The sequence below is a fragment of the Diuraphis noxia genome, unplaced genomic scaffold, assembly GCF_037042655.1.
Source record: "Diuraphis noxia isolate RWA-SAM2 unplaced genomic scaffold, SU_Dnox_SAM2 contig0004, whole genome shotgun sequence".
Classification (NCBI taxonomy): Eukaryota; Metazoa; Arthropoda; class Insecta; order Hemiptera; family Aphididae; genus Diuraphis; species Diuraphis noxia.
This window is the reverse complement of record NW_028301714.1, coordinates 70,295,293-70,320,579: the sequence shown is the minus strand read 5'-3', so window position 1 is coordinate 70,320,579 and position 25,287 is coordinate 70,295,293. Positions and strand designations below refer to the sequence as shown.

Genomic DNA, 25,287 nt, shown 5'->3' with positions numbered 1-25,287 from the left:
TCGTGCAGGCGCTAATCGCCACTGTCAGTATTATATTTGCATTTTTTGCAAATCGTTTGCGCTAATCAACGCAATTTGTTTGTATTATATTAAATTATTATATTGGTGCAGGCGCGAATCACCTTATTGTTTTTATATTTGTGTGCGCTGATCGCCACATTTTTATTATTATATATTGTATATACGGCGCGAATCGCCGTAATTTTATTTTGTTATTATTTTATATAGGCGCTAATCGCCGCATTTTATTATTTTGTTTATTGTGTGTGTAAAAATTGTACATTATTCTTTAGCATAGGTAGCAGCTGGCCAGTCTACGCTCCACAAATTGTGAGTTTTTTTTTTTATTTATTTATTTATTATTATTTTTATTTTTACCTATTATCTTATTATTGCCTATTGGTGTTATTATTTTATTATCGGCTGTGCCAAACCGGCAATTTAATTTATTATATATTTATATTGTTGAGCCACAAGGGCTATATTATTAGTATATTCTACATTTTTACCTGTTGGGCCAAAAGGGCCGTAGTATCATTATTACCGTTTATTATATATTTATCAGCATTTAAATTGAGTTACCATTTTTTACTTAGAGTTACCTATCTCCTTTATCAGTTAAGAACACACACACACAAATATACACATCTACACACACCACCACACACTATTATAGTTATTATAGCACTCTCTGGTCTTGCTCGGCGACCCCGTCCACTTCCCTTGAGTCGCTATATACACGTATACACATTTATACAGGTCGGTCGGTGTGTGCGTGCGCTACGAAGTAGTTGGGTAACCGGGCGCGCGTATTATTATCTTACGCTCCCGGCCCGTTCAATATTCAATTCAAACTTTGTCAACAAACAAGTAGCAATCTTATGTTATACATATGTATTTAAAAGCTGTATATTATAGTATATATTTTATATAATATGTAGGTACCGGGTGATTATTTTATCATTGAACACTCATTATTTCAAAAATTATTAATGTTTTTGAAAATATTATTTTACATAGTTTCAAGTTGTTAAAAAAACAACGTTTTTATTAAAAAATTATATTTTTAAATATTTTTTATCCTTATAATTTTTTTACTTTTTTGAATGACAACATAGAGTTTTAATTTTATATTCCAAATCAGAATATTTTTCTAAGTATTTTGATTCATAAAAATCGAATTTAGGACGAGTAGTTTATGAGTTATAAGTATTTAAAGTTTAGACAAGCGGAGTAGTGGACAAACATTTTGCGGGGTAACCCCGTACCACTCCACTCTGCCAATCTAAGCTTTAAATACTTAAAACTCATAAACTACTTGTCCTAAATTCGATTTTTATGAATCAAAATACTTAGAAAAATATTCTGCTTTGGAATATTAAATTAAAACTCTATGTTGTCATTCAAAAAAGTAAAAAACTTAAAAAATTATAAGGATAAAAAATATTTAAAAATATAATTTTATAATAAAAATGTTGGTTTTTGAACAACTTGAAACTATGTAAAAAAATATTTTCAAAAACATTAGTAATTTTTGAAATAATGAGTGTTCAATGATAAAAGAATTACCCGGTGTATGAAAACTAACGTACTCGTAAAAGTATAATTAGTTTAAACTGTATACTATAAAACACATTTTAAAGTGCAATTAATTAAAAACGCGTAAAACATGATATAATAAATTATAATACACAAAGAAAAAATAACCACGTCCCATTAAAAGTACTAATTTAAGATGCAATATATATATTATACATCATATACCTATATATTATTACAGTGAAGTTACGAGTTTCATATGCGACATGCCTGTGTAAATAGTTTATTTTATTAATAGGCACATCAAAAATAACACGGCCATTGAGTGCACATAGTTGGTTGAATAAATTACTTTTAAACATAGATTTATTCGGTTCGGTGATTATCGTTAGAATATAAAAATAATATTAGTTTCATGTTTAATTTAGTGACGACAGTGATGCGATTTATTACAGTGTAAATGTATTTATTTTTTTTTAGATCAAACGATTAAAAAAATAATAATTTAAGTACAGCAAATAGATAAAAATAGATAAAAGTGAACATCATATTTTATTGTTATTGACAAAATGGAATAAGTAAAAAAACCAAAAACAGATAATATTCGAGAACACAACAACAGTTTCTTAAATACATCACGTCACGTTTTGATAATATGATGTACGTTTAAATATAGGGTGGGCAACAGTGATTCCGCGTTTACCCCATATGGCCAACATAGGATCACGGGGTGGGCGAATACCCTGTATAGTGTATTCACCCAACACACGTGTAAGTACCTATATATGTATACAATGTATAATATGATTTCGTTACATACGATATATGCAGTGCCGCAGTGGACCAAATCCTTTTAGTGGATTGAAAATAAAGCGCTCTATATGTATATGCCGCCGCAAGAAAAAGAAGAAGAGTGATGCAAAGTATAGGACACTGCTACAGTGTGCTAAATTATAGCTCGCGTGTAGGTGGTCTATATGACGTATACACGGATATAGAGAGATAGTCATTGTCCATTTGGAGGTGATATAGAGTTGTTTTAACGCAGGCGAGGGGTGACGCGTACATATAATTCGTTTTCTGCGCGACCCTTTCCATCCGAACTCTGAAGTGTTGTATACCAACAGCGGCGACGGCGAGGTGGTAACAACCCGTGTTTGTATATATATATATATATAGATACACACTGCACGAGTGTTGGGACTCGTGAGTAGAGGGTGGTAGCAAATGAGTTTGCCGGCCGTCCTTTAAAATCGAATTAACATTGATCCGGCGGTACCAGCGGCGCCCTTAACAAAACACACCGCTTGTATATAGCGTAGCCGCCGCCCCTGTAGCCGACGAGAAGGGTCGAAGATAATTTCTCCAATCCGTACAACCCCTAAGCACTTCCGGCCTATTCAAAGCGAACGTTTCCTGTTTAAAAACAAACCCCAAAACGCCACACACTCGCAACAATAAATCAGACAACGCATACACACACACACACACACACACACATATATATATACATACATATAGGTATAGAGTGTTTGGAGGTAAGTAGGTATATTCGAGACGTGCACCTATAATATACGATTAGAATATGCACGCGGTAAAAAACGAATTCGTTGAGAAATTTTAAAAATCAAACACGTTCGCCCCGCGTCGCGTATAGGTTCTATATACATCCAAGCACAACTAAATATAAATATACAAAGGTACCAAATAATCGTTTACGAATCTGAAATCAGTTGGATATTGTATCATAGATCCATAGATAATAATACTATATACAATCGATAGGTATATACAAATAGTTGTACGATGGATGTTCACAGTTCACATTTGTATTGGAGATCGATGTACGCATGAGTATAAATTTGAGAACAACATTTCCATGAAAATATAAGTTTTTAAGGCGAGAAAATACGATTCTAATAAAATATTGTTCAGTATATTTAATATGTTTCCAGCAGAATATTTTCTACAATAGTATACCGCAGTTACTTTACTTATAGATACAAAACTTCAAATGGATTACGGTTCCAAAATAATATAAGATTCCACAAAAATATACAATTCCAACAATATAATATAATATGTTACCAACGGGATATTTTTCAACGAAAATACGGTTGCCAATGAATAATTATCCATCATCTGTTTACTGCGCTTCCAAATAACCGAACAAATTATGTTAAATATGCGTTGCCCTATGAGTGCAGTTGATATCTCATAAAGTCATAAGTGCTAATTCGTGTTTTTATAGACATCACAGAAATGTTACCTAATAATATAGACATCATGATGACGAATCATCTACGTATGTAGAAGATATACAGCCATCGATGATCACGGTGATCGATGGCGAACGACAGACTGTTTTATATTATCTGGTCGTCTTATAATATTTGACTCGCGTATATAGTATACATATATTATGTGGACCGGAAATGTATTGATAAAAAATAATCGTTGTACAAAGACTCAACAAATTGAAACCAATATTGTAAAACGACATGCTTTTACCTCAATAAAACGAGTTACAGTTAGATAAGCGCTAGATATTTGTTTTAACTTTTAATAGGCAATTAATTATTTGACCAATTTATGTTTTTAAATCACGTTGGTATATCGCGATCGAGTTAAGAACCAAACGAAATATGATGATGTATAATAAAAAAACAAAATGTACCACGCCAGTATAGCGTAGCTAGTCGTTTTGTATTGTAAAGTCTGCAATATTATATACAATATTATAGTATATACATTAAACATATTATACACAATATATATATATATATATATATATATATATATATATATATATATATACACAAGAGACGTTTGTGTTTTCACGATTATCTGACCAGCAAAGTGTCTTAATTATCTGCCGGCCGGATTTATTGCTCGAGCACATTTAGACCGACGTCATAAAATATATAAAACACACGAGTCGTGACATGATCTGGAACTGAGGTTTGTGTAAAGAACGGCCAAAAATGGCATTACACGCGGTATTTAATAACACGCGTAGCTGATAATGATAAAAAAAAATAAAAAAATTGAAATGGAAATGAAAAAAAAGCGCGCGCGCGCTTAATATATAATAATAATGTAATGGCGTGATCGTGGTCACAGTTGTTTTTGGTACCTATCTATATACGTACGAACTCGTATTAATGTATGATAGAAAAAACGAAAAAAGCGATACCTACTATTATATACTATAGTGTTAGGATGAAATTCGGACCGGCCGTGAGATTTCGAGAGGCGATTGTGTCCGGTTCGGAATCCGTTGCGGGCCGGCTTTGGACGACAGACAAAAGCCAAGCCGCCGCCGCCGGTGACGACGGCGGTGCAGGTGGAAATGAAAAAAACACTAACAGTTACTAAGACGCGACGACGACGAGTAGAAAAAAATTACATTTATATGTATTTTACTGTGTAAAAAAAAAAAACAAAAACCTCAAGTGGAATGTCGTCGGGCGTATTATATACAGAAACGCCGCGGCAGAGAACTGGTGGCGAGAGCTGATAATAATAATAAATATAATAATATGAAAGAAAAAAATTGTCTCGTCGCGTATATATACATTATGTGCTCGGCTGCTGAAGTGACGTCCGTCGTAAAACGTGTGCACACACACACATATAGGGCAGGAATGGCATCCCGTAAATCAAATCATTATACATAATCATTTTAAATAAATAATCGTTTATTATGATAATAGACTTGATATTTTATAAACAAAAAGCAAATAAAACTGAAAGCAATCAATTTTTTTAATTGAAAATATTTGTTGAGAATGTTGACGAACAACTTGCTCGTTAGGTTAGGTTAGGTTAGGTTAGGCTAAAAGAGTATAAAAGAGTAGTTAAGTTTACTAATGTAGGCCGAACGGCCAACTCAGGGTGGTTAGAGGCCCCCAATTGTTGTAAATAATATTAGCAATACGTCAATCTGTAATTATGTAATTATGTTCAGCCGCTAATAAACGATATGGACAGGGAGGCAGCAATGGGAGACCAAACTTCCCTCCCTGCCCATGATTCCAAAAGAAAAAAAAAAAAAAAAAAAGGCTAACCTAACCTAACCTAACCTATTATACTTAACTAGAATATTAATAATATATCATACATTATACAGGATATAACAAGTAAAATATGAAAGATCGTGAAATAGTGATCTATAGGAAATAAAATCTAATGATAGTATACCTGTGTATTATAACAGTAGTTATTGTGAATTATTTTTTTTTATTAGTGTATTGTATACAATTCTTATAATTTGAAATAGATATTCCCGGTTTATCACATATAAATTATAATAAGTAATATGACGTAGTATAAAAATATAAAATATAAAACAGACTGTAAGTGGTTTTGGATTCGAAGGAGATGTATTAATAGTAGGTACCTATAACAAAACTACATACTCGCCCAAGACTCGTTCGTCAAATACGTTCCTAAAATGTATCTATATACACATAAATATACAATATACATAGTACACACCGATGTAATCAATTATTATTTGGGTTTACCAACGGCAGTTGAATTATTAAAAAAAAAAACCTAGGAGGACTATAATATGATCCAACTGAACAGTGCGCAGACCTCTTGAAATTTCAATTATTGTTATTATATTACTCGGATAGAATTTCTATTTTCTTATGCGTTCCGATTAAAATACTATATATAATGTAAGTAGGTACACTTAAATGATATTATACCTATGACGAGACGTACACACGAGCTACGTCGAAGCTAACACACACGCATATACAGGGCGATTTTTTTATCATGAACCACTCATTATTTCAAAAAGTATCAATGTTTTTGAAAATATTTTTTTACAAAGTTTCATGTTGTTAAAAAAACAACGTTTTTATAAAAAAATTATATTTTTTAATATTTTTTATCCTTATAATTTTTGAAGTTTTTTACTTTTTTGAATGGCAACCTAGAGTTTTAATTTCATATTCCAAAGCAGAATATTTTTCTAAGTATTTTGATACGTAAAAATCGAATTTTGGACGAGTAGTTTATGAGTTATAAGTATTTAAAGTTTAGATTGGCGGAGTGGAGTGGTACGGGGTTACCCCGCAAAATGTTTGTCCACTACTCCGCTTGTCTAAACTTTAAATACTTATAACTCATGAACTATTCGTCCAAAATTCGATTTTTACGTATCAAAATACTTAGAAAAATATTCTGCTTTGGAATATGAAATTAAAACTCTAGGTTGCCATTCAAAAAAGTAAAAAACTTAAAAAATTATAAGGATAAAAAATATTAAAAAATATAATTTTTTCATAAAAACGTTGTTTTTTTAACAATATGAAACTTTGTAAAAAAATATTTTAAAAAACATTGATACTTTTTGAAATAATGAGTGGTTCATGATAAAAAAATCACCCTGTATAGAGATATTCCTTTACCAACGAGGAGATTCGTATCGAAACGAGTTTTATCTAAGCGTACACATCGTATAGCGGCGATACAATTGTCAATTATAGCGCGTTAGTTGGCGCGTGCGATGAGTGATGACAGTCACTGCAGTAGTATTTTCCAAATACGATATTATATATTATTATAATATTTTACGAGTACCTATATTATATAGGTAGTTGGCCAGGAAGGTATAGCTGCTAAAGTCGTTTCAACGTTTTTTATTTCTGTACAATTATAAATAAAATGTTATTTTTTAAGTTTCAACGCACAACGAAACACAGAAAATACTTTCAAGTGGTAAGTGCATACCATATTCACTACATGGATTGCGATTAACACTGCAAACACTATCTTATTTTCATAATCATCATTTATCGATGATCATACATTTATTTTTCATACTTCACAACGGGTGTTATATATTAATATATATAATATATTATATGATAAATTGATAACTACCTAACTAATAGCAAAGTAAAAAATGGATAAAAGTATATAACATTGATCAAAATTATTCAGATTTAAAGAGAAGACTCAGAATCTTAAATACAACGTTGTTGAAGAATAGAAAGTCTGTTTTCTAACTGTGCAAAGGGGAAAAATGCTCGAGTTCCTAACTGTGAAAACATATTCATAGTTCACTTACTAAAAAATCAAGTGGATTCTTTTAATTTCGTTTTATAGATATAATACGTCTACAAATCCAACAAATAAATTATACAACTTTGCGTATAAATATTATCCTGTATATACGCAGATAATACATAATCTAGGAACATCTTATTTTAGAATAATAATAATATAAATTAATGATAATCATGACATAATGAAGAATATATGTGCAACCCGTGTCACGACTACCACAGCAGAATATACTGTCTTAATAAACCGCATGGGAATAAAATTCCATCCGGTGCGACTTAAAAAATAAAATATATAATCCCTACAGCATATGGAATTACGCGTTTATAGCAGAGTCTAACACGTCATATGCGTTTGATAATATTATAGACACGTGACTATTATATTTCATTTGATATTTCTATACTATTCGCCCTTTGGCCAGTCTTAGATTTAACGGAATACGCCAGTTGTCGCCGTCATTTCTACCACCTGGTGCTAACAAGCCTGTATATTATGTTGAAAAAATAATATTGTGTTGTAGATGGTAGATGATCATCTCATACTGCACGGGCCTGATGAAACGGAACTAACATTCATGTGGGAAAATTTGTTGATGTGGGAGTTTTATATTATCACAACGAAATATTGTAAGTACGTAAATCTATAGAAGACGTTAAAGTCTCTACGAGACTAGATAGGTATAATGCCACAGATTGGAGCTATATAAACTATTTACTTGGCACAGCGTAATCTCTATCTTCATACATACACTCAAAAATATAATATTATTCTATAAGTAGAGTCATTCGCCAAGGTCACTCACACCCATTATTTTTCTTAAATAATAACGTTCTTCAAAATCTATTTTTGGGGATTTTTAAATATACTTAAAGACCATATTTTAAGATTCATAAGATACTTAAGAAGTGTCTTGTATCTGGAGATACAAACTTTCATTCTTCAAATAACAACCCCATTTTTCTGCTGCAAATTAAAAATTTATAATTTTTTCTGAACATTTTTATTTTTATGTATTAAAATAAAAAATAAAATGATCAGTAATTTAATTTTGTGTACCAAGGATAGTATGTCCGCTATAATGGATTATAACACTAAAATCTCTAGAATGAATAATCTAATATCTGAGAAACTACAAACATTCAAATTGAATTCGATACTTAAACCAAAATTTTCAATAAAAAAAATTATATATCTAAATAATTTACAGCAATAATAGGAGGTTTCTCACTTTAAAAACAGAAGTTTGTATCGCTACATGACAGTATCTTTAAGCAAGTATATGTAGTATAGGTACGAACAATTTCTAGAATTTGAAAATATGGACTCTAAGTATACAAATTCATTATACATTAAATTAACAATTAATGGTCACAAGTATTGGTTAACCACTCTGTTTAAACATAATAATACTAATTGTAGAGAGTTCCCTGCAGTAAATCCAAAACTACCAATCGACACATTGATAGCCGATAAATATATAGGTATATAGGTACATAGATATAGGCAGTTTAATAATAATTATATATAATGCATACTATATTTCATGAATTACTCACTTCGGCTAGCCATAAATATTTCGATGGCGATGTTCTGCAATAAGTACCGGCGTGAGAATATTGCCCTGATTTCCGAAAAGTACCATTTTCCATGTAAATGATCGCAATATTTCAATACCTGTGGAAAAAAAAAGTTAATATTTTATGTTATTGCGTTATTGCTACATTAAACCACGACATGTGATCAAGAAGGTCGAATTATTATTTTTGGAAAGTCTAATATAGGTATAGAAAACTAAAATAGTTTTCAAACCATTTAGGCTATAAAACTGCAGTAAATATATTAGCATAAAAAAATACATCTTTAAAACACGATATTTTATATATTATATGTATCGTCTTATTATTCACGGCAACTCTTTATTAAAATTCACGCAAAACTATATAATATATTGAACTATACGAGTTTACATATTTCTTAATAAGTATAGTACATGTATAAAATGTTATATCATCATAATAATTTAGACTCGATGACAGATAAATGTTACCGTGTTTGTCGTTTCTTCTAAGCTTTGCACGCAATCGAATAAATGTCGTGATTAACGCTAATTAACTGTATTATAATCGTTTATAATCAGTTCAACGATCGTTTTTCACAATTGGTTAGTGCATTATATTTCCACGAGATTTTGATCTATAATACTTTATAATATAGTGAGCTACCGTTTAAACTATAAGGAAACCCGCCGACAGGGTAATGCATTTCTATATACGTATTAAATTGCAGTAACATATACGCGATACGCACACATAACTTAATGGATAGGTACTTAATATACATAACTAATACTTTTCGATTGTTATTAATGACCGTATAACTATTTTAGTATAAGTACTAGTGTATAACCACACCGAGCTAATCATTATATGCCTATGACGAAATTATTATGTAAATCATGTTATAAAACAACTGTACAAATATAATATATACATATAAAGACGCCGCCAAAAATATTTAACATTGCATGTTTATGTGTGTTGCAGGTCGAAGGGCATCGTGATGTCACGTAAGCGATAATAATTTTTTAAGGGATGTGGAGAGGGTCTCATATTTTGTATATTTTTGAGGGGCAGGACATGCGCTCGAGGTATATAATAAGTTTTTGCATCGATGGTTTTCGTAAATCGAATAGTATCGTTATATGTATACCATTACAGTTATAGCTTGCACATAGGTAGGTACATTATATACTGTTTTATATAGGTAAAACCACAACCCCGCGATGGTAAAAAGTGATTTTTCATCTGCAGCAGATATATACCTACCTACCAATTCTCCAAAGTTTTCACGACCGCAATGCTTACTTTTCTAAACGCACTATTATACTATTATTATCATCGCTCACCGGCCACCGTATTATATCATTATCACACGATCATCGGGAAAATCATACGACGAGCAGACGTCCCGCCGGTCTATCATCTCTCTTATATATAGTACCGAATATTATATACGATTATGCGGCATAGCCCCGCTGATAGGGCTCCGGCACGGTTGTGTTTCCGTTTATATTGTTTGTATAGGTATACATAATATATTATAAAATTATATTTTATACAAACACAAACACGCACGCGCGAGTGCTTAATATATATATATACACGAATGTGTCGTACACTATATATTACATAAACGGCCGGTGAATGTTATTAAATTATGTCTCGCACATTAAAATATATACATTGGGGTCGTACCCCTTGCGCGTTTATTTCACTGCAATTTGTCTTCGTCGTCCCTCCTTTTATGCGTATATGCAATATATATACAGTGAATATATAGTATATTATGTACACACTGCAGGGCGTAATCTGCATCACGGTCCGTCGTTCGTTTTAAATATTTTTGCGTGCGAGGTGACGTGAGATAAGTGACGAGGAGCATGCCGTAGACTACGATGTGAGAATTATAATGTCTGATTAAAATATATACGATAACTGCACACACGCGTAAGCACGGTGGACGCGATATTGGCAAAGTTGAAGAATAGACAATAAGATGGTATGAATATATTTTTACACATATCATAAAAACACAATATCTATTTTATATGAAGTTGGTCAAAGATAAACGTTCGATACACGTCCTTCAGCAGCCTAGTAAAAATATAACATATATAACACACTACTGGACACTCCCTTCCCTCAAGTTTGTATGTCTTGTATAACTATCATCTGCAAATTTACTTATTAAATAAACTTGTGTACAGATTGTGAATTGCTTTTATAATAATTAAAAAAAAAAAAAAAACACATAACACAATATAAATTTCGTTTACATTTCTCCGCGCATCTTTTTCCTCCCCCTAAATTCCAAGTACTCGGCCCATTCCTTGCAGACGCAGTATAGATATTTTTAGGTCTGGTTTTCTCCAATCCTACAGCGGCCTCCGTTCGTCGAAGATGTGAGCGTCTAGTGTTTCGTGCTTATTGGTAAAAAAGTTCGTTGGTGCTTTGATTGTTTGATTTTGTTGGCCATCTTTAAATTATATTATTGTGTAGGTATCACAGATAATTTTCAGTAAAGACTAAAGAGGGACACATTCTGGACCACGACCTCTCTTCGGTTCCAAGTGAAAAAATTGCTTTTTATTCTGCTGTGAGCCTGTGACCCAGATTTGCTGAGAAGTACAGCTTTCATATGTGGAGCTTTTGATACAATGATTTCACGGAATCTAGAGTTGGATAATGGAAACAATAAGCAACGAGAATTCCAGAGTACCAGTTTTGTTATAGATCGTTGTGGAATGTTTGTTGTACGAAACGAATAAGCTTGCCAGACGTGAACGTCACTCTCGGGTACCTATATATTATATATGCTAAACATATCTGGTTCATTCAATGTCTTGCCCATTTATTTTTATAATATATAACATATATCATATGACACAGAGCACTATGTATAATGTTTATGTATATATGTATAGGTATATATAATATATTATACCTATATAATAACTATTGCCACCCGCTGTAGAGAGATGATGAGCGACCTGCGCAGACCGTACACAAACCTCTAATATGGATATTAATGAACGATATGAGGAGAAGGCCGCGATGTTCTGCGTATTATATTATATAATTATAAGACGAAACACAAGATATTATAATATGTACGGATGACGGAAAAATGACGAATAAATTAGATTGAGAAAATTGTCTAACGACGCGCGAAGAAAGACCACACATCATGCGTAATACTGCTTTTAAATATTATACTGCAATGTATGTATATACATACTGCTGCATTCACATAGGACTTGATTATTAAACGTAAACCTGTCAAATGTTAGATATTGACGAACGCGGTTTTGACACGACGTATTTCACAGCTATATACATGTTATATACCAACACAATGTATTTCATTAATGCATAAACATTATATATATATACATATTACGTTATACTTAGGTATATAGGTATCGTATTATTTTAGTTTCCGTAAACCACTACGGCAATATAAAAACTAGTCGTTAATTGTATAATAATATCAGATTATAATATACTGTTGTAGCGATGATGAAAATATAAATTAATTATCCACACTGCCAAACCAGGATGACGTTATTCTGTATAATGCGCATATTATATAATAATCGTCAATATAGGAATACGAACTAGCAAGAGATATTAATACGCGCAGTCATATATATACACACACACACACACACACACACACACATATATTATATATTTGGGTACCTATATACCTACAGATGATATTATTATAAAAATTAAAACAGTACAACACATAAAATACACTGTCGTTTGCAGCTCGCGAGTATTCGGGCCGATCCAGAAACGTGGAGTCGTTAAGATCGGAATTTATGACTACCTACGATGTTAATGTGCGTTCTCTTATACTAAACAGTTGTTGGTCTGCAGAATGCGCATGTAGATGTATCTACGTACATCATTATATATTATGTACGTAGACACATTTAAATAAAAGCGTATTGGTGTGTTTAAATAATGATGAGCTAAATGAAACGCGAAATTAAATTTCGATGGTCAATTATTTTTTGGGCAGACACGTATTATTATATGTAACGGAGAATAAACGAAAATAAACTTATACCGCCGTTTTAGACTCATTAACTTCGTTTAAAGATCAAATAAATTACAAAGGGTATACCTATACGAATAAATTAAGGAATATATATATATATACGCGCGCGTTTAGTCTCGTTAAATAAACAAAAATTAAATTGGTCGTACGATTTATTTTTAGAAATCGTATAATATGTCGAGTATAATTTTATTATGAAACTAAATAACTTAAGGTATAACAGAGCGTGCGATGATTTAATAATATGTTATACTGGATACTAATTGTATAGGTATTATACATTAATTATGATTACATGTTATATGTGTTTAAACGGTACATATATAATATTTATATCATTGTATTATAATCATTGTTTTAATAGTGTGTGTTATCATATATAATATAAAGGCAAAAAACCAATTGTTGTGATTGTCACCAGTGGCCGGGCGTGACTGTATATTTATACAGCCTGTAGAGTGTACATCAAAGATTATAGAACACTATAATAGGTTATACATGAATACAGAATAGCTGCTGTAGTTAACTATTGTTAAATCCTAAAATAACTATACCGCGCGTATATTATAATATTCTTTTGCTATATATAATACACTTTTGGATTTAATATATTTATAATTTAAACGACGAAAACGTGTATATATATATATATATAATACATTATATACATACAATACTTGTATGTTATGTATATAATAATATATTATATTATCATGTGTATACAAATCGTACATAATTAGAGTGGCGGCGCAGACTATGTGAGTAAAATAAACAAGTCCACAGTCGTTTTTGATGTGAAATATTATATCTGCTGCAGCACGTGTTTTTAATAGGACGGACCTCCCCGGTAATTTATTAGGGATGTTGTGTCTAGGCGATGACAATTCCCCGGTGGCCTACCAGTCGCGCGGCCTGTGACGATGGTCGCCGGTCGCACACAAAACATACGACCTGTAGCAGGACCACCGCCGTCCTCCTTCGTCCTGCGATAATTATGATAATTATTATCCTGTATATATACGCGAGTTTTATTCACTCAAATGTGTGTGCTTGAGAGAGAGAGAGAGAGAGAGAGAGGATACTTAAGCTGCTCATGTGACGACGTTATATTATTAGGAACTAAAATTATGCAGTACGACCATATCGTCCTATATATTATTATTTTATGATAATACATCGCACGCGGCCAACGTGATACGATTTTTGGAAATTGGGCGACGGCAAGTATACGCTTATTATGTGTGTCATCATTATGTTGTTTTTCTATAGTGCGTAGTACATACACGCATATAGACGCGCTAAATCTCCGAGTCGAATTCCAGTCCAGTCGTTGTACATCACGCATAAATATGGAGGTGCACACGTGCCGAAAACCGTTCAGTTGCGAAATGGATTTTTTTTTCGATGCTATAATATAATATTATTTTACGCACGTCCGATCGCGGTGGCGTGTTACCGTGTAATACGATCATATCGTCGGAATAATAATATTTTAGTCCGATGAATAATAATACATCTCCCGATAAATGTATATTATATTATTTATTATTATTTATAGAAATAGCGAAGACTATCATCATAAATGCTGCGCCGTGAGAAACTGACGCAGCACAAGCATAATATATGTGCATATGATGAGAAAATAAAATTCTTATTACAAGGTCAAAGGCAATAAACATCATAATACATGTTTGCTTATTATAAGTATCTTGCCATACGATAATAATAATAATAATTATTATAAGTATTTAGTTATATTATTTACTTATTTAGTATGCAGTAGGCATGAGTACCTATCCTGCAGAACCTATCGCATGAACAGCGCGGTATATATAAAAAATACAATGATATAATAGGTAAATTTGCTGTCAAAACGAAGTTAGGTTAGTTTAAACTGCAATAACAAAAACAGCGCATTTTCAACATGCTAAAATATAATCCTGCAATACCTATAACCTACATCTTTTGCTTATTCGTTTGTTGAAGTGCAAACGGTGGCAGATGCAGTAGATGCATCACTGCACCAGTGATTGTCCGCGATTTAGAATAAGTTTACACTGCCTAATATAGCATAATATGTGTGTATATATTATGGTGATAATATTACGTGGTGGGTGGGTGGGCGGGGTTGACGTGTTTCGCCTTTAATTGATATTCTCATTTTCTCCCGCCTGATGACACGATATATATATATATTATACTCTGCCCGATTACACTTAAAACGCGCGTGCAGCGTTAGATGAGGTACAATTAATATTTGCCCCCGGGGGAGGGTCGCTGCAGCGGTGGTCGTGTGAATATTAACCGCAGTTCCGCTCGTACACATAATCACCACCGCACACCAAACACGAGAAAATAATATTATACACTCGACGACGCTATATATTATTATTATTATTATTATGGCGTGAACCGAGCACGTCGCAGGATAGGCGCCACACACACACACACACACACACACACACACACACACACACACACACACACACACACACACACACACACACACACACACACACACACACACACACATAGATCGCTAAAATCACACGGATAGCACACACGCTGGTTCCAAAAATAATCGCGCCACCGACGGGGCTAATGGGTGCCCCGTCACCGCCACCGCGTCCTTTGGTGATTTATGCGCCTCATCCGCGACGGCGCGCGTTGTTGTTTCGACGACGACGAGGTGGCCCGGCAACCTACGCGAGCACACACACATTATTATATTATATATATATATATATAATAACTGCATATCATATGCTGCACAACTCCTTTTTACATATGTAAATTGCTTTTCTCGTTAATATTATATTTAGGAATACATATTACATATATATATATATATATATATATACATACCTTCGTAGTTTATTTTATGTATATACGGGGTGATACATTTAACGCGCAGAACACGCTCGTTATTGTTTCAGAAAATATACAACATTTTTTAAAAATAATTTTAAAAACAATTTGATTTTACTGTTTTTACACTATTGACGAATGACGGTGTAATGTGGTCGGAGAAACGACCAGTTATTAATACAAGATAAGATATTCTGCAGTGAGGGTGGTAGTGTTCTATATAAATATAATTACCTTATCTGCAGAGGGATGGTAGATATCATATTAGAGTCTTAAATATATTTAAATAACTAGGATTCTATTTCAGTTATAACTCAGCTTTGTTGTGTTAATAATAATATAACTTAGAAATAGGTATACTGCAGCGACATGTATCGTAGTTCTACCGAGTTCAGTATTGATACTGTATTGTGATCTAAGGCACACAGTGAAGTATCGTACTTAAACATTAATTATGTGGCTTGGCTATAGGCCTTACAATTATGTGTGTGTGTGTTAATATTATTGTATCGATCAGCAATTAATATTATATACATCGGTATAATGTAACATATTATATATACAATTATTATAATTGTTACAAGCAGAATATTTTTCGGAGTATTTCGATCTATATAAAAATCTAATTTCGAACAAGCATAGTTTATTAGTTATAAATTATAACTAATGCGTGTTAAAAATTTTGACCAGCGGAATAGTAAACAAACATGTTTTGGGGTAGGTAACCCCGATTTGTACTACTTCATTATATCCAATTGTCTATAAACTAATACTCATCAGCTATGTGCTCATCCATAATTTGATTTATAGCTCTAAAATCAAATAATATTAAATAAAGTTATAAAAACATAAAATATTTTTATAAATAACAATTGTTTATACAATTATAGAGGCTAAAATATTTTTGATTTAAAAAAGTAAATTTTAAATTAATTAAGTGCGTAACTCCATTTTCCACAATCAAATTATAATTGTGTATTTGCATTTTATAACTTTTTAAGTAGTAAATCCATTATCATTTAAATGAAAATTCAGAGTTTTATAAAGTTATATATCATTATAATACTAATATAATATTAGCTATACAAGACTACAGCTGCAGATAATTTTATAATATTATATAGGTATACTGCGACGACGACGACGAGCCACTATATACAATATATATACAGCTGTACATTTACTAATTGGAAGATTAATGAACAGTGCAATATTATTATAATATGTTATAATATATTCTATTGAATGCTAACACACTTTAAACGCAGAATTTTAAAACAAGTAAGAATAAGTATTATTTGACCGTGTTTTTGATGAATTATATGGAATTGATTAATGAAACTTCTTACGAATTATTTTTTCAAATATAGTCTCAATATTTTAACGAACTGGTTGGATACTTACAAACAATTTAATATTATTTTATTATACCTATAGTTATTAGCTATGTATATATTGTTATCATTATACAAATTCTACTACGTACCGCCTCTTACATCACAGTATAAGCAATATGTTCGTTTCATTTCCATAGTCGTTATTATTTTACGACGATCCCAAACATCAGATTTATACATATTCTTATATATATATACATATACACACTTATACATACCTTTAAATAATATTTATCAAACTCCTACGCACGATAAGTAATATTTTCCGTTGTAGTGAGTTTCGCGAGCGCCCCCTAAGAGATATGCCGTTCTACGACGCCAGAGACGACGACAAATTGCAACGGTAATCCGAAGTGACGTTCATCCCCCACGAGGACGTGAGCGCCTATATATATATGAGGCATGTGCACGCTACATATATGGTATAAGAGCACGACCGTAACTCCGGTACCGAGGATCACGAGGGATATTATATACATAATAAAGCACTGGCCATTTCACAGAGGGGTCGGGTCTTAGGCTAAATAAGTAAATAAAATGTACATATATGTATATATATGCATGTAGTGCGCGAGTAAGTAATCGAAAACCGACGTAATAGTAGTTATTGCAAGGCGACAGTTAGGTCATCACTATGCCCATATTCACTATTTTCCGCAGTTTGCTCGATCAGACGGCCTGCGTATACATATACGTAGGACATATCCACAAAGATCACCAATTAATATTTTTGAAGTGTAAATTAAGAAATATTCATGGAAGTTTTCAGGGGCCATCAAAATTTAACACGGCGTGAATAAGTTTATCCAAACTCCAAAGAAATGAAAAAATCGAAAAATATAATAATGTTTAACATATATATACGGAACGCGTATTTAATTATTATTATTTTTTCATCATCACAAACATTATTGACGGAGCATCATAACCACAAATTTGCACATATGAATTGAATTAGAAAGTTCACAGCGGATATGTATGATGCATAAAACTTTATTATTTTGTATATAAACACAATTCGATAATGTGAATTTTATACGATTCGAATACAATGTTTATTTTAAAATGCTATAACACTATATTTTACAAAAATGTGCATAAACGAGTCAGTTCTTTAAATTTGCATTTTTATCAAATAACTCTTTCCGTATACATTTGAGCCAACACATGTATAAAATGAATATAAATAGATTCATATATTTGTGTCTTAAATTATAATATATATTATATAATATAAGAGTTATGGGTAAGGTACATCACACACTTTTATCGAATATACCTATAATAATATATATACCTACAGTCTACACCAATATACGATGCATCTCTTCAAACTAGTAATTAGAAATACATGTTCGTGAGAATAACATTCATTTTATTTAAAAAAAAAAAATGATATCATTAATTATTATTGTATATATTATAAGTATGCATAGGCATACCAGAAACTATAATATACAATATGGTATTTTAAAGTGTAAGGTAAAATTGTAGATAAACAGTATATAGTTGTACACAGTTACCTTATAAAAATAAAAATAAAAATTTATGTAACGTGCATTTAATTTGTACCTACACTGTACATTATATATGTTATATAGAAACATAGTGATGTACTTAAACTCACTCATTATTACGTGTACCATTAAATATTAAATACGTGAATCACATATTTAAATTTTTTTCTACTTATACTTAGGTACCTAGAAAGATTAAAAAAGGTAGTTTATATCAATCATATATTGTATACTGCTTGTAACCTATTACATTGTATATATTTAGGTACAGGTACTTTATATATAGAGCTCTTTATTTAACCTCTAAAATATACATAAATCATGACGTAGATATAATTTAATAAATTTACAATATAATAACGGAAATAGTGAAAATTTCATTGTTGAACATTTTTTCTTGTCAGATATGAGGTATCGATAAATTTTTTATTTAATTTTCTATCAAAAGAACAAAATGCAATTAATTTAAAAAAAAAATTTAAATTGATTGTGGATGAGATATAGGTATTATAATATAAGTACATATAATACTTACCCAGTAAAAGTTAGGCATGATTTATAAGATTATTTATAGTAGATACACACCTAGGGTATATACCTTTATTGTAAAATAGCATCTATATATATAGGCATATAATAGTATTTTACTCGGAATATATAACCTTCAACTACATAGTAATATTTTAATTTTACTTAATTATACATATATATATATATATATTATAGTTAGTGTCTATAAGTATAGGTAATGTACTCGTATAATAATATGTAACACGTTATCGATAGTTTAAACGACCATATATAATTGGCGTAAAACGATTTTTACAACCTTTATCATGTATAGTTGCTAAAGGAGTAATAATGAATTGTTATATGCGATGATATACAAATGATAATTTCAGGGATAAAAGACGTATGTTATGTACATAAGTAGGTATAGGTACATATAGGCACCTATACGAAAACAATGCTCATCTATATATATAGTTGCGCGTATCAGACGAGACATTTATATGGATTTCATCGTTTGGTCGCGGTTTAATATATGCGGATGAATACTGTTGCAAGTACGGAAATTCCGGTCAATTAGAAGAGTTTTGCAAGACAAATACGATTACGGAATAAGGCATGCAGTGATCCATTGCAGAGTGAGCGAAGATTTACATACAGTCACATAATAATATTATACTTGCACACTGCGCACGCATACCTTAGGCAATATATCAAACGGTATACCTATATATAAATATATAAACACATTGAACCGGCGTATCTATTATATTATGTGAATATATATATTTAAAAAAACCTATCGCACTTGAGCACAAACACATTCATACAATATATATATATACCTTTTTTGTATATGTAACGCGTATGTATAATACCTATTTGAAATATGCAAAGACTACCTATAAACACTAACTGCAACCATATTATAATATATAATAATACTACTTATTCAAGTACCTACTTATATACCTGCAGTTACTACCAAATACGTATATAATATTATATAAATTTAAATCGCCATTATTTTACTAAACATACATATGGGTCGAAAATAATATATGTGTTGTATATAGGTATACTTCTATATAAGGTAGGCACATATATAGTATAAGTATTAATATATATATATATATATATATAGAATCGAAACGAGCCATTGTATTTGGAACGAAACTCGTATAAGGATCGACACACACACACACACACAACGTATAGGTATCAGCATTCGTCTATATATAGGTATATATAATATAGGAGCGGAATACCTTTTACGAAAGTATCGTGTGATGAGAACTATAAAACCGCTGCAGTCTTCACACCTGTTAGCGAAGTGGAAAATATTTTTCAAAAAAAAAACGTATAATACGCAAACGAACCAGCATAGATGATATACATTATATACATGAACAATATATATATATATATGTATATTCTAGGCAGTTATATACGCAAATTATTATAAAAACTAAATATTATTACTTATTATACGTTTGTATATGCGGGAAGAGTAGGAGCACATATCTAATGACTAATACCTATATAAATATAAATATATATATTATACTTGGAAACTATAAAAAGGTTCTGAACCGATTGGGATCAAATTTTTAATACATATATACATATATATTGAGACACGAAGGGTGTTTTCTTTGTTTCCTTTTTTAATCCTTATATATATATAGGTCGCTATAGTTTTTCCCAGACAAATAAGTCGGGTTATGCAAATAAATAGTATTTATTTGGAATAATTTTTGTGACGCGATGGCCGGTATGGGTTTCGGAAAAAAAAGCGAATAAACGGATGTATATAGACGACATATTATCTTACTAGTACCTACATATAAGATACGACCGTTTTGGGCGAAGGAAAAAAAAAAGGCGCTATTATAGCACTTCTATGTACCTATCTATATATTATAGTTGCGAGTCGACCGCCGACCACGACGACGCCGCCGATATCGATCGGCGGCGGCGCGCGCGCGACGGGTGGATTGCACGCCATTGGTCTGGTGGGCGTGACCTGGGTGGCCGCTGTAACCGGTGGGTCGGGAACCCAGCGGCGACCCGGCAGTTCGATCGCCCGACGCAGCCACCGCACGCGCGCGCACACGGACCGAACGGATCACGCGGGCCGCACGCGACGTCTGCCGGGGTACAGCAGCTGCACCGCCACCAAATCAGTACAGCGACTGCAGCGGCATAGACCCGACTACGCTGGAAGATTGTGTTAGCGTGCGCGAAAACCATTATTCGCGCATATTACATATAGTTTATACAGCGGCGGTTAATTGTGAAGAGATCGGCGCGTACGGTTCACCGCGGGCATGCTGTTGCCGTCGGACATGTTGGCCACGCAATCCAAGATGCTGTACCAGCTGAACAAGTACTGCGTGGAACGGGTGGAGACCAGGAAGACGGCCACGGCCAAGGCGGTGCGCGAGGTTTGCAAGGTGGTGCAGACGGTGCTGCACGAGGTGGAGGCCCAGGAGCCGCGGTTCATATCGTCGCTGGCCGAATGCAACGGCCGGTACGAGGGCTTGGAGGTGGTATCGGCCACAGAGTTCGAGATCGTGCTCTACCTGAACCAGATGGGCGTGTTCAACTTTGTCGACGACGGGTCGCTGCCCGGGTGCGCGGTACTCAAGCTCAGCGACGGACGCAAGCGGAGCATGAGCCTGTGGGTCGAGTTCATCACGGCTTCCGGATATCTGTCGGCCCGCAAGATCCGGTCCCGGTTCCAGACGCTGGTGGCGCAGGCGTGCGACAAGTGCGCGTACCGGGACTCGGTCAAGATGTTGTCGGACACTGGCGAGGTGAAGCTCCGGATCCGTGACCGGTACGTGGTGCAGATCACGCCGTCGTTCAAGTGCGCGGGCGTGTGGCCGCGGTCGGCCGCACACTGGCCGGTGCCGCAGCTCACATGGCCACACCCGAATCTCATCGTGCAGGTCAAGACCGAGGGATTCGACCTGCTGTCCAAGGACAGCGTCATCATGCACGGCAAGCAGAACTCGATGGAGGGCGACGCGTGGGTAATGTCGTTCACGGACGTCGAGAACCAGCTGCTGTACGGCGGGTGCCGGAAACGATGCCTGAGCATACTCAAGACGCTCAGGGACAGGCACCTGGACCTGCCCGGGAACCCGATCACCAACTATCACATCAAGACGCTGCTGCTGTACGAGTGCGAGAAACACCCTCGGGACGCCGAGTGGGAGGAGACCGGCATCGCGGACCGCATCAACGGCATACTGCTGCAGCTCATCTCGTGCCTGCAGTGCCGCCGGTGTCCGCACTACTTCATCCCGCACCTGGACCTGTTCAAGGGCAAGACTCCGGCGTCCCTGGAGAGCGCGTCCAAGCACGTGTGGCGCCTCAGCCGTGAGATACTCACCAATTCCAGGGCCTTCGACAAGCTCTGAACAGTATAATTATATCGCGTACGCGTATATTTCGTATTATTATTATGTGTGTGTGTGTGTGTGTGTGTGTGTGTGTGTGTGTGTGTGTGTGTGTGTAGTATACGGCGTGAAACCTACTTTTTATATTTATTCGGTATATAAGGATGCAATTTTGTCGTCCGTTATTCGGAGGTGTATAGTCATCAGAGGTCTCGCTCTATTTTTTTTTTTTTGCATCGCGCAGCGTGTTGCGTATCAGTGCATACAATATAATAGAAAAATATGTTATCATATAGGTATAATATATACACGCTACACTTATATATTGTGCTAGTCAACGTCAGAGCCGGCTCTAATACTTAATCAGCGCCCAGTGCAAGTATATAATATCATCTCGGCACCCTTTACCCTCTTTTTAACCGTATAAACCACGAATTAAGATATCTTAATTCGAGATATTACAAACACACGACCACGCCCCCCCCTGATTTTGGCGCGCTGTGCCGTAGTCGCACTCGTCGACCGTAACTTTAGCCGGCCCTGGTCAACGCGTTTCTGTATAAGACGCTGAAATCGATATATAGTATGTAATATAATTAGTATATCATTTATAATAATAATATTATAATTGATGATACATATATATATAATGTTTTATATTATTTTGTATGTTATAATATTATTACGCGGAAGTAGCAATGCATTACCTACGATATGGTTATATAATACATTATTATAGATGTATTATAGCTATACAATAAGCGCAATGCCAACTATATAGAATGATCTCTAAATAATATTACCGACAATGATTATCCTCTGTAGTTAACGCATCTTTATATGTATACATTAGGTACTCGCATATGATCATCATCACTCGAATGGTTTGATATATATTATTATTGTTATTATGACTATAATATTATTCTACCTATATTGTTATTATTACTACTATTAAACCTAATTTTTTTTTTAAATTTAAATATTTTTTATTCTTTAAGTTACATAATGTATTGTTTTTTTTTTTTTTAAATCGTTTTTGTTGTATATGAGTGCAATATTAGCAGTAATAGAATGATTATATTATATTATGCTGTACCGTTTTGTTATTATAGATACTATTAGTATAGTTATTTATTATATTTTATTATTACTCATTATGCTAATAAAATTATATTAAAATTGATAAGATTGACTTTTTTACTATGCCAGCGATTTATAGACGGATATTGTTATTATATATACCTATACATATTATTCTTCAATAACGGCTTTTTTCTTTTTAATGTCTTAAGCTCGTAATAATAATATATTGTGTTTGTAAATATTTTATAAATACATAACTATAATAGAACTCGTGCATTGTTTATAATTTATAAATCTACCAACATGCTAAAAATAAAAGTACTGAAAATATTTAAGTGTTTTTTTTTTATTTTCGAATTTTATAATTAAATATTGTAGATATATGAACATAAACTACATTAATTATTCATAAAATGTTACGTCTATTGTCCGTACCATGATTACTTATAAATTGAAAAGAATAAAATCATTTATTAGGTACATTCTCATCAGTCAACATTATACGATGTTGATTTAATATTATATATTCAAGTAGATAAAACTTCTAGCCACAACAGAATAAAACATTGGATGAATAGTTACACAAAAAAACCAAAATTTAATTATACTTGAATGCATCATGCACCAATATAGCAGAGCCACTAGACCCAATGTATTGAATATTATTTTATTAATTTACATTGAAAAACTTATTTTTTTTCCTGAATGGGATAAGAAGAACAAAACAAAAGGCCACCATTGCGGATATATTTTTTTTTAGCAAGAGTACGAGGATAAATTATTATGATGATTTTGAACCATCGAATTCACAGATAAATAATCTCAATATAATTTAGTAATTTATTGGTTTTTATATTTTTTTCTTAGCATTTTTAGTATTAAATAGGTACCTACCTATATTTAGTTATAGGTAAGGTATTAATAGTATGCATATTTATTGTGAGACATAGGTTATATTTCTGATCAAGTGTATAGGTACTTCCACCAATCCAACTCATCATAGTACAATTACTGATAAAATATGTTGCAATAACATTGCTACAGCATTACTCTGATTATAATCCACGATAAATGACTTGCTGCGTTTTTAAACTGCTGCAGAATACGCTGCGAAATGGGCTGTAAACAAGTGTAAAGCTTGAAATATTGAGTAGGATGTAATTCATATACGGTCCACATAATACAGAAATTCAATATTATTAACTAATAATATTGTGAATATGGAACTTCGGTGATAACTAAATACAT

At 33.0% G+C, this 25,287-nt stretch overlaps 2 protein-coding genes across 8 annotated transcripts in view; one reads left to right on the top strand and one right to left on the bottom strand.

Moving 5' to 3' along the window:
• Positions 1–25,287, bottom strand: part of rg (A kinase anchor protein rugose) — a 268,765-nt gene that overhangs the window by 10,786 nt on the left and 232,692 nt on the right. For all 7 annotated transcript variants that reach the window (XM_089227915.1, XM_089227918.1, XM_089227913.1 and 4 more), the window contains one exon: positions 9,183–9,300. In XM_089227915.1, the coding sequence (XP_089084041.1) occupies positions 9,183–9,300 (118 nt within the window). The remainder of the gene's footprint in view (positions 1–9,182; positions 9,301–25,287) is intronic.
• Positions 21,638–24,142, top strand: LOC107166879 (protein mab-21-like). Its single transcript, XM_015515717.2, has one exon. The coding sequence runs from the start codon at positions 21,877–21,879 to the stop codon at positions 22,972–22,974; it is 1,098 nt and encodes a 365-aa protein (XP_015371203.1). The 5' UTR covers positions 21,638–21,876; the 3' UTR covers positions 22,975–24,142.